Genomic DNA, 11,277 nt, shown 5'->3' on the forward strand with positions numbered 1-11,277 from the left:
CATTTGTGAATAAAAAATTTACCCAAAATAATTAAGTTGTTGAACAAAGACTGAATTTTCTTTTCTTTGTCAATACAACCAAATTGGATATTATAATATGTAAATAACGGAATTGTATTTTATGTTGAAAGTCATCAAAATAAAAATAACCTCAAAATTGTAAACAACATTACAACCGTGAAGTAGATGGTTTTGAGTTTCAATATCATTTTACATATTTGACATATATTATCTTGAATTTAATCAGTTTTACCTTTTAACACCTAAATAAATAAATAAATTCATAATCATAAATATGATTTAGTGATCATAGACTTAAAGAACATGATCATCAAAATAAAATAGGGTAAAGAAAGAAAATGCATATTTTATTGCCCTCATAAAGCTGGTGAACATGAAGTCTCTCTTCTTTAAGTTACCCAGACATCTGTAAAATAATATTATTAAATAATGCTATGAAATCCAAAAATCTTGCTTAGTCCGGCATAAAACTATATTTTGTTTGAGTCAAATATTTTGTGAAATGCTTCTGATAAGTCTGCATTTATTACTTGAAATTTTTAAATTCAAGTAAAAAATAAGAAATATACAGTTTTGTACTTTAATATACACGTTAATTCATTTCAAACGTTGTGATCATCTACACTTTTTTCCAATTAAATTTATAAAGTCGAGTACGTAAATCTGCCTTCGGTTTCAGTCGGACCTGGCAACCCGCGGTCTGGTCATAAGCGCTGAAATACTTGTTGTTGTCTGGGAAAATGGCGTCAAACGTAGAGGCCCCTGAGCGCTGGTACCTCGCCCTTCTCGGCTTTGCGGAACATTTCCGAACCTCGAGTCCGCCCAAAATTCGACTGTGTGTGCATTGTCTCCAGGCAGTGTTTCAGTTTAAGCCCCCGCAGAGGATCGAGGCCCGGACGCACCTTCAGCTGGGCTCCGTTCTCTACCATCACACCAAGAACAGCGAGCTGGCCCGCAACCATTTGGAGCAAGCGGTGAGGGGCGCCGGCTCTGGGAAAGAGCGGGGATGCTGGGCAGAGCGGGAATAGAGTAGGCCGCGCGCGCTCCGAACGGCCTTCGGCGGAAGTCCTTAATTAACTCGAAAGCTAGTGTTTCGGGAGATTAAGAGGCGTTTTCTAAAGTTTAATAGAGTTTCATGTGTGTGTTAGATATTAGTTTGTGGTCAGACGTTCTTCCTCCGGTGTTCTCGCGTTCACTGCTGTGTGAGAAGCTTTCTGTTCTCAATGAGAGCTAATGGAACAACCTCTGTGCTCATTGTTCTTACAGTGGTTTATATCTCAGCAAGTTCCTCAATTTGAAGATGTGAAGTTTGAAGCGGCCAGCATTTTGTCAGAACTTTACTGCCAACAGGTAAGTAGTCGTTCGATTCCCTGGAACAGAAGTGCATTTCAATGGAGTTGTTGGTTTGGAGCATTAATCTTTTCCAATCTGATTTCAGAACATGGTGGACTCTGCAAAGCCTCTGCTGCGGAAAGCCATCCAGATCTCCCAGCAGACTCCGTACTGGCACTGCAGACTGCTGTTCCAGTTAGCGGTATGTAGCACTGGATCATAGACCGGGTCGGCCCTGTAGAGCAGGGCTCCCCAAACTTTGTCTCGTGACAGCCACAGAACTGGTTTCTTCTCAGATGGGGGTCAGGGTCGGTTTGTAGGCTAACAGGAAACGTGTTAAAATCACAGCCTAAACGGTTTTCCAGAGTGGTACACATAGACACATTTGGTTGTATGATTATTCAGAAATCATTCAACCTACAGTGATCCTCCTGCTCCTTTCTGGAGGTCTTTCAGCATGTAAAAGCTCAATCACACTTTCAGTGGTTTCAGCATCATGGTATCAAAACGTTCAGGACGTTACTGCTTGTATTTTTGGTATTCAAAAATAGAGCTGGGAATCTCAGGGTAACTCACGATATAATGCGATTCCTGATACATGACTCACGATATCGCATGGCCAACATTGCAATAATCAATATATAACCTTTGTTATCTAGGATATGTAACTGTTTTTAAAACAAGTGTCTTTTATTTTCTTCAAAACCTTTTAGAACAACTTAAAACACAATATGTTCATTTAATGCTCTATCCAACATTAAAATAAAATGATCAATAAATACTGTCTTTAAAATAATTACGTACGTTTTAAGGTGACTAATAAAAACAAAGCTTCAGATAGAACTAAAATGCAGAGTACATCAATAACCTTCTCACTTCAAGGAGCAATAAATGTGGAAACAGAAATTCATAATGCTGCATTTGAATTCATTTTATGTCAGATAATTTATTATTATTGAGGCACGACGTGAACGTTCAGCCTGTTAATATTATAATAGAATTATTTTTACAGTGTATCCATATTCATTCGCCCTCCTTTTTTTTTTTAAAGTTTCCTGCGCTTTTCTTTGCACTTTAATCACGTGCTCCACATGTGTACCTCTAGCATACACACCTGTTGGATCAATACCACTGCTAGATGTCTCACCTGGACGGTCAGACGCTGTGCACCTCTCCACTAGAATCTGGTGTATGTTAGTTTGTTTGGAGAGGTTACTGGTGTTACCGCCCTTACAAACCATGTTATGTTACCAGCTTTAGCCCTCTTCATCTATCAGCACCAGCATCTTCATTAGCCACATTCAGCTTGCAGCATTCACACTAGCATTATCACAGGTAATGCTGTATAGTTCATTTCTGTAATCTTCACAGTAAAAAATAATTACAAAAACATTTTAGAAATTGAATGAATATTCTGAATATTCTTCAATCATAGTTCAGACTCCAGAAGGATGGAATAAAAAGTCACGTTCTACGTGGGGCTCGATTGGCCAGATAGATGGATAGATAGCTCAGAACCGGCCCCCGGGCCGTAGTTTGGGACCCCTGCTGTAGATCAACCAAGTTTACCAAAACTAGTTGCTGTGTGTATTGTTTTCTTTATTCGTAATATTAGTTATGTATTGATTGATGTTGTTCAAAGTCTTTCTACCAGACTAACGTTCACTTACCTGTCTCTTCTCTTGATGTTTTAGCAACTTCACACGTTGGAGAAGGACTTGGTGTCTGCTTGTGACCTTCTCGGTGTTGGAGCTGAATATGCCAGAGTGGTGGGCTCCGAATATACCAGGTACTCCAAAGGACTGTTTGTGTACTTCACACAGTATAGAGATGTGTAGATGTTAAAGACACACTCCAATAAAAATGTGTATTCCATGTTTTTAGCAAGTTCTTGGGATATTTTCTGATTATAAAAGGCAACGTAGAATAAGCTTAAAATGTGACTTCTAAGCATTTCTTTTTTCAAATTACTGTGAATCAGGAGCAGATAAAAATGCTGTACGAAAAAGGTTGTAGCTGTGATGTAGAAACTACAATCTGCAGCCCAAAGTCTTCCTGCTCCTCTCCATTCTGATCAACCACTGTCAGACAAATAGATCCATGAACGTCTTTGTTTTCCTCATCTGAGCTGGAATCTGGACCTAAGCTGTACAGCTGGACGGCTCTGATGAAGCTCAACACTTTTGTTGTACCGCTAATGATAAGTTAGGAGTATGAAGAGCTATAAGCTAGTGACAAAGAGTGTAAGCAAAGGGATGATGGGAAATGAGGCTTACTCTGCACCAACAGCTCACAATTCTAATTGAGGTACTGCTGCTCTGCAGAAACTATGTCCTAGAAAAAGGCAGGTTTGTTGATGTAGGTTAAAAACAGCATCTTCATAATGAAGACCAATGTTTTGAAAATGGATCAAAATGTGATTGAGTGGGACTTTTTTAAGGAAATAGTTTTAAAGTAACCATTTGTGGACTAAAACATACTTTTTTCCCTTCCTTTTTCTTCTGGAATAAGATGTAATGCTATAGTGTGATCTCCACCTAGTGGTCAAACTGAAACGTCCTCCAGGAGAAACAGAACAATGTTTACATGTTAATTATCTGAACATTTTAGTTAGAACTTCTCCTTTAGAGAATCCATGTAACACTGGATGATATTAACAATCTCATTATTTCACTGATACATTTATAGTATGTGAACTGGATCAGATTAATATCAATATATTCAAAACATATAGTAGATTATTAATGTATTTCTAAACAAATGTGTATAAATATGTAAACTCAGAATTGAATTAAAAGGATCAAAAGGATAAAAAACAAATCAGAATTGAATCGTTTCTGGAAATTATTAACCATATTCAGCTCTACAAATAGCTGTTCTTTGCATCACTTGAATACACTTTTATTTTTTACTTTTGGTTTAGAAGACATAGTACAGTACTGCTGTTCACACAGGCTGTTCTGCTCTTTTCAGGTTATCCATTCTAGTGTTTGTCAATGAGAAACGAGCATGTTTGTGTTTAAATCTGCAGTCCTCTCTCTGTTTCAAGTTAAAACCAAACTATCTTCTTGTTCCAGAGTAAACTTCTGTTCAAACACATGAAGCTAAAAGTGTAGCAGCCTAAGCTTATAGCTGTCATCAAATACAGGTGAATTTTAGCAGCATCAGGTAGTAAACGTGTTGGTTTAGCCTGGTTTGACATGTACTGCAGTACTTCTCAGTCTCATTCAACTTACAGGCTGTCCTGGACAAAGAGATGAATGAAAAGGCGATATTTTTCATTGTTTTGGTGTGTATCTTTTACATTTTAGAGAGCTGTGAGGCCAGAACAGTCTGAAGCTCAAACCTGGATCTGATTCAGTTGGTTTAGCCTCAAACAAGCCAATATCAAAATAGAACAAGTCAACCAAACTCTGTCTATGTGGTTCAATGTTCCAAGGATCTCATGATGTTCTAGATTTCTAATGTCTTCCTTTTTTCTTTTTAAAGGGCTTTATTTCTTCTCAGTAAAGGAATGGTGAGTGTTCATATTTCTTTGGAATGAAGTATCTTTTAACTACTGTTACCCCATAAAAAGTGATCAGTCGTTTGTTTGATCATAAAACATATTTTGCTGTGGAATCTTTGTAATGTTATCTGCAATTTTGCTCATTAGATGTTTAGATCAGCTTTCACCAAGATCTTGTATTATCAATGGATCTTGTATTAAAGTTCATCACTCATCAGGGTCTTAGTGGGGTTGAGGTTTGGATGTTTTGTGTGTGAAAAGCCCGTGTCTATTTAAACATTGTCACCTTAAAATGCAGCATGTCAGTCATGAAAACAGAGGGTCTGTCGATGAGACGTCCCGGTTGTTCAGTCATAGTTGAACCATGTTCTCCTACAGTCCAGCAGGTTTTTGTCTCAAGTTTGTTTCATACATAAGAACATTAGAATGTATTTCATTGGTAGCCTGAGACGAGCCTCTGACTTCAGAGAACAACAAACTGCTGTTTACTGACAAAACCAGGAGATTTACCCGACATGCAGCAGAATTAGCGAGGCAGTTCTCGTGTAGCAGAAGCGGCTCTGTCTAATACGTGGTTGCAAAGTTGGAGCTGAAGCTAGACTCCGGTTGTTAGGCTCCATGTTGACGTTAAAGGGAACATCTTCATCAGAACGTGCCAAACAGCCACAAACATTCTACTGAGAATGAAGATTCAATCAAATAAAGTTTCAGATTTGTGGAAACTTGTAGAAGATATTTATGAGAATTTTCCTTCAGAAAGGTTGAATTAGAATTCGTTCAGAAACATTAGCTCAGAAAATGTTTCTTTGTGTTGAAAAATACCCAATAAATGAGGATTCATGTTAAGACAAAATATCATCAACCTGTTTGTGTTAAAAAGACATTTTATGTTTATGTAATGTTTTCAAATCAGAAACTTCATCTACAAATCAACAACTTTGTTTCAGTGAATCTTCATCATCTGCATAAAAATTATATACTTGTATTTTTAGACATTTTTAAACAAAACTTATTGTAGTAGCATTTTATTTTGAAAATAGATTTTCATAAACCAGAAGCTGAAAAATACCAACTTTGGACCGGTCCGTGAAAACATTCTCCAATTTAAACCGTCTGTGCCTGAAAAGGGTTGGGACTGCTGCTCTCAGGTACTCTCAGAAACTGATTGCTGTACATTTGTCTCTCCTCTTCAGTTGCTTCTAATGGAGCGGAAGCTCGGGGAGGTGCATCCTCTTCTCTCCCTGTGTGGAACGATCGTGGAAAACTGGCAGGGAAACCCCATCCAGAAGGAGTCTCTGAGGGTCTTCTTCCTGGTGCTGCAGGTTACTCACTACCTGGATGCTGGACAGGTGGGAGCTGTGTCCTGAAACGGTTGACGTGGAGGGGGCGGGTACAAAACGGGCCTTGCTTTACAAACGGTTTCTTCAGGTGAAGAGCGTGAAGCCTTGCTTGAAGCAGCTGCAGCAGTGCATCCAGACCATTTCTACACTCCACGATGACGAGATTCTACCCAGCAACCCTGCCGATCTCTTCCACTGGCTGCCCAAGGAGCACATGTGTGTCCTGGTGTATTTGGTAATGCCCAAGTCTGATTCTTCTGAAGTCAGTCCACATTACTGCTTTAGGGAAGGAGAGACAAAATCAGTGACTTAAAGCTGCCACGATTATTCGACTATTAAAATAGTCACCAACTAATTTAATAGTCGATTAGTCGTTACTTTATATTATATGGAGTCAGAGTGTAGTAAAGTTGGACGTTATCATGGCATTCTGCTAGCTTATGGACTATTTTGGCATTTATGAAGGTTTTTTTAAGCTAATTTGAAGTTTAGCTAATATTTCAGCTCCATACTAGCGGTTTTGGCTAATTTAGGCTTTTTTCAGTTTTTACTCTAATTTGGCATCTAACATCTAATATTTTAACTGGCGTTTTTAGCTTCAGCATTTTCAGCAATAAACTTTAGCTTTTTTCACTATCCATTTCAGCATCTTCAGCTATCAGCACTAGCATTTTCAGCTGGATAATTCAGCTTACAGCATTCACACTAGCATTAAGGCAGGTAATGCTATATATCTAGTTTTAGTTTAAAGCTAATGGTGGTTCAGACATGTACTTTACATCCATGACCCGATTAGTTGACTAACCCAAAAAAATAATCAATGATTAGTCAACTCTTAAAATAATCTTTTGTGGCAGCACTACCATTGAATGTTGGTATTTTCCTGAAATGACTCTTAGTGTGAAGACTTGTGAAAGCATTGAACAGCATGAGCGTATTCAGATAAAACCCTTCCCGTACCGATTCATGAGAAGTCTGGTCCTTTTGCAGGTGACGGTCATGCACTCCATGCAAGCTGGCTACCTGGAGAAAGCTCAGAAGTACACGGACAAGGCGCTCATGCAACTAGAGAAGCTAAAAAGTAGGTTTTGTTCTGGGAAGCCTGCCCACAGTAAGGACTTGTTTAGTGTAAATGTCTGAATCTCCTCCGTAGTGCTGGACTGCAGCCCCATCCTCTCAACGTTTCAAGTCATCCTGCTGGAGCACATCATCATGTGTCGCCTCGTCACCGGCCACAAAGCCACTGCTCTCCAGGAGGTAGATGCTCTCCTCTGTCCTTTATTCACAACAGGTCTTCTAAAAACGTCCCTGAAGCTGCAGCTCTGAGAGTTTCAGGTGGCGACATGAAGCTGAATGTGCAGGCCTCCGCAGGTTCTGGAAGAAACGCTTCTCTGTTCTCTGTTCAGATTTCACAGGTCTGTCAGCTGTGCCAACAGTCCCCCAGGTTATTCACCAACCACGCTGCTCAGCTGCACACGCTATTAGTAAGTATTGGAAAGCAGCCCAGAGGACTTCAGCCAAACGCTGGTGCACAATAGAGACGTGTCAACACAATCAGATATTTAGCAAAATGTCACCAAAGGATGTTTAAATATTAGCTTTAAACGTCGCTAGTGGAAAGAAATGTTTGTAATTATCAATTATTTCACAGAAACATACAGAGAAAAGCTGTTTGTGTTTGACAAATACGAGTAACTGCTTTAAACAAATCCATTTTCTGAAAAGAGAAGGGATGTAACGATTCAGTCAGCCACGGCTTGATTGTTTTAAAGTCGCGATTTCCATTTTCCCCCCCAAAATTTTCTCAACATAATAAATTAAAGGTATTTTAAGGCCAAGTCTGTTTTCTTTTCGCCCCTTTCATCAAACTGTCTGTTTTCCTACTAACAGATAAGCTTCAATACAAATAAACTATTATACATGATACTGAAATGATCACAAATCCTTTCATACTCGGTTCATGTTGTGCTCCGTGTGGCGGACCGCTCCACACCCGTTCAGCACAACCCCCCCAATTCGCTGTGCGCCTGCTTGCTCGCACTCAGCCCAAATGACCCTTGAGAGCCAAGGAGAGTTGATGAAAAGAGCACGGCTCCGGGAAGGAGTTAGAAGACGAGCATTTGCAGAGCGCGCCTTCACCCATGACGGTTGTCACAGTGGATTGATCAAAGCTGCATGACAAAGTAAAGTTTTAGGGTGAAGAACAAATCTCGGCTTTGCTTGAATTTGTGTTAATAGCTGCGATTACAACATCCCAACATCCTTGAGGGACTGACTTATGTGAAACTTTTAAATCTGAAGGAGCTGCAGGAATTTCCTGGGAGGGAAGTGCAGATGAACACGCAGCCAGTCTACAACAGCCACACACAACCAGCCTGCATGAAGAAGTGTCATCTGTTCTACATTTCTACATTTAGGCCCAGGCCGAGACAAACCGATTTTTACATTTTCTGAATCGATGAACATGTTGTCGAGTTTGAATCAGTTTTTAACCAATTTATGAAGAATCCTTACATGACTATAGAGATGAAATCAATTTTAAATCATGAGTTTTTTAATGCAGCTCCAATTAGAACCACAGCTTTCATCATGTGTGTAGTTGCTTGAGGTAAAGCTGGAAGCCATTGTGACGTCATTGAAAGGCTCCTGAGTAAGGATGTTACCATTCTTTGTTAATCAGCAAAAAACGGTTTAAAAACTCTTCAACATGTTCATTGATGCAGATAATTAAAAAATCGTTTTGTCTGGGCCTGTGCCGAAATGTAGAAATGCAGAGCAGGTGACATTTCTTCATCTGTGCTTCCCTCCTGGGAAATTCTCACAGTTCCTTTAGATTTAAAAGTTTCACATACGTTAATCCCTCCAGAATTTCAGGATGCTGCGATCGCAACTAATAAAGCAAATTCAAGGAAAGCCGAGATTTGTTCCTCAATCTGCAATTTTACATTTTCACAGCAACTTTACTTCAACTTTCATCAATCTACCGTGACAACAGTCATGATGACGACGCAGCTTCACGACTGTTTCTCTTCTGACTCCTTCCTGGGAGCCGTGCTCTTTTATATGAACTCTCATTAGCTCTCCGTCTTTTTTGTCTGCAAGCTGTGCGTGAACGTTCATTTGTGGTGAGTGTGGATGGGGGGTTGCGCTGAGCAGGAACGGAGTGGAAAGGATTTGTGATCTTTTCAGTATTGTATACAATAGTTTATTTGTATTGAGTCATTTCTGTTAGTAGGAAAGCAGTTTGAGAGAAACAGACTTGACCTTAAAATCCCTTTAATTTATTGTGTTAAAAAAATTGAAGTTGTGACTTTAAAACTGAATCAAATCGTGGCTTGACTGAGTCGTTGCATCCCTTCTCCTGAGGAATGTTGGAGCACAGAGATCAGGTTTAACAGGAACGCTGCTGTTCTCCTGTCTCAGGGTCTGTACTGCATCTCGGTGAACTGCATGGATAACGCAGAAGCTCAGTTTACCACAGCTTTGCGGGTGAGTCCATGCTTGTTTCTCACCGTCACGTATCCTCGTCTGTTTTGGTTGACCTTGCTGCTTGTTGCTTCAACTGTGTTGTCATTACTCGTTGTGTTGAAGCTCACCACACACCAGGAGCTCTGGACATACATTGTAACCAACTTGGCCAGTGTGTACATACGAGAAGGAAACCGACACCAGGAGGTTAGTGAAGGCTGCAACTTTCTGTGCTTGACTAGCAACATACATGAGTATGTTTTATGTCATGCTATATTGCTTTGATTAAATACTTTCAATAGGTTCTTTATATGTGATATTATCTGATGCTTTTATCCTCCAGTGAGAGGTTAAATTCGGTCAAAATTGTGAATCTCTTGAATGTTTTCTGGGGTAGTTTTGCTGTTTCATCGTTTCTCCACCAGAGGGCACCAGTGAGCTCTAATTCAAGATGATCACAGATGTCTTTTTTGGAAGCTTATTTTACTCATGTATACTGTAACAACAGAAGTAATCCTTGTCTGAATTTATTTGATGAAGTTGTTTCCATTTTCCTTCAGCTTTACAGTCTGCTGGAGAGAATAAATCCTGATCATAACTTCCCCGTAAGGTAAGAAATTCTACCAAAGCTTTAAAAGATTCAGTTCCGTATACAGATTTGTGTTAAGAACTCTGGATTCTCTTTTCTTGTATGATCTTTCTCCAGCTCCCACTGCCTCCGCGCTGCAGCTTTCTACATCCGGGGCCTCCTCTCCTTCTTTCAGGGTCGCTACAACGAGGCGAAGTAAGGCTCGAACCCCGAGTGTGACGGGAACTCCATCTGCTTTGTACCTACTTTCATTTTCCTCTCAGGCGTTTTCTGAGGGAAACTTTGAAGATGTCTAATGCTGAGGATCTGAACCGACTGACCGCCTGCTCTCTGGTTCTGCTGGGCCACATCTTCTACGTCCTGGGAAACCACAGGGTCAGTGGGATAAACGAACTGAGAATACTGGAAGATCTGTTTTATGGAATGCTGTTGTGAGGCTGATTCAGATGATAAAATCCTCTTGCCGTATTTTCTTTTTTTCCTTTTAGGAAAGTAACAACATGGTTGTGCCTGCCATGCAGTTGGCTAGCAAGATTCCTGACATGTCTGTTCAGCTCTGGTCTTCAGCGCTATTAAAAGGTATGAAGTTGGGGATATTTTTCCTTTTAAAAGCATCTACTGTATTTTCAGACAGAAAGGTGCACTTAAAATACTTTTAAGTTTCTCAAATATTGATACACATATGCCTTCAATATAAATTTTATATGTAACTAGAAAAGTTGCATTACCTTCAATAATGCTAGTATGAATGCTTTTTGCTGAAAGTAGTCGCTGAAGATGCTGAAGGGAACCGCTGAAAATGAGAAAGGTATTGGCAAAATCTTAAATTTACTAAAAAAACTGTAAATTGTTTGCAAAAGAACTATAAAATAGCGCTGAAGTTGACTGAAATTACTGAAAAATTGTAAGATTGCTTAAAAATCCCTAATATGTTCTAATTTTACAAAATATGAGTGTGTTACTTAAATACTAGCTAAACTCCAAAATAGTCTAAAATTCCTCAGTAAACTAAATTAGTC

General features: G+C 39.4%; 1 protein-coding gene across 1 annotated transcript in view; it reads left to right on the forward strand.

Annotated features, from left to right (window-relative positions):
• The first annotated feature begins 715 nt into the window (after window positions 1-715).
• The window catches only part of mau2 (MAU2 sister chromatid cohesion factor), a 16,725-nt gene continuing 6,163 nt past the window's right edge, over window positions 716-11,277 (forward strand). The window contains exons 1-16 of the mRNA XM_024259097.2: window positions 716-995; window positions 1,288-1,371; window positions 1,460-1,555; window positions 3,048-3,142; window positions 4,843-4,870; window positions 6,055-6,210; window positions 6,290-6,436; window positions 7,192-7,282; window positions 7,355-7,458; window positions 7,608-7,685; window positions 9,625-9,690; window positions 9,793-9,876; window positions 10,230-10,279; window positions 10,376-10,453; window positions 10,522-10,633; window positions 10,747-10,837. Of these exons, the coding sequence (XP_024114865.1) occupies window positions 762-995; window positions 1,288-1,371; window positions 1,460-1,555; window positions 3,048-3,142; window positions 4,843-4,870; window positions 6,055-6,210; window positions 6,290-6,436; window positions 7,192-7,282; window positions 7,355-7,458; window positions 7,608-7,685; window positions 9,625-9,690; window positions 9,793-9,876; window positions 10,230-10,279; window positions 10,376-10,453; window positions 10,522-10,633; window positions 10,747-10,837 (1,594 nt within the window). The 5' untranslated portion in view covers window positions 716-761. The remainder of the gene's footprint in view (window positions 996-1,287; window positions 1,372-1,459; window positions 1,556-3,047; window positions 3,143-4,842; window positions 4,871-6,054; window positions 6,211-6,289; window positions 6,437-7,191; window positions 7,283-7,354; window positions 7,459-7,607; window positions 7,686-9,624; window positions 9,691-9,792; window positions 9,877-10,229; window positions 10,280-10,375; window positions 10,454-10,521; window positions 10,634-10,746; window positions 10,838-11,277) is intronic.

Source organism: Oryzias melastigma, linkage group LG4 (genome assembly GCF_002922805.2).
Source record: "Oryzias melastigma strain HK-1 linkage group LG4, ASM292280v2, whole genome shotgun sequence".
NCBI classification, from domain to species: domain Eukaryota; kingdom Metazoa; phylum Chordata; class Actinopteri; order Beloniformes; family Adrianichthyidae; genus Oryzias; species Oryzias melastigma.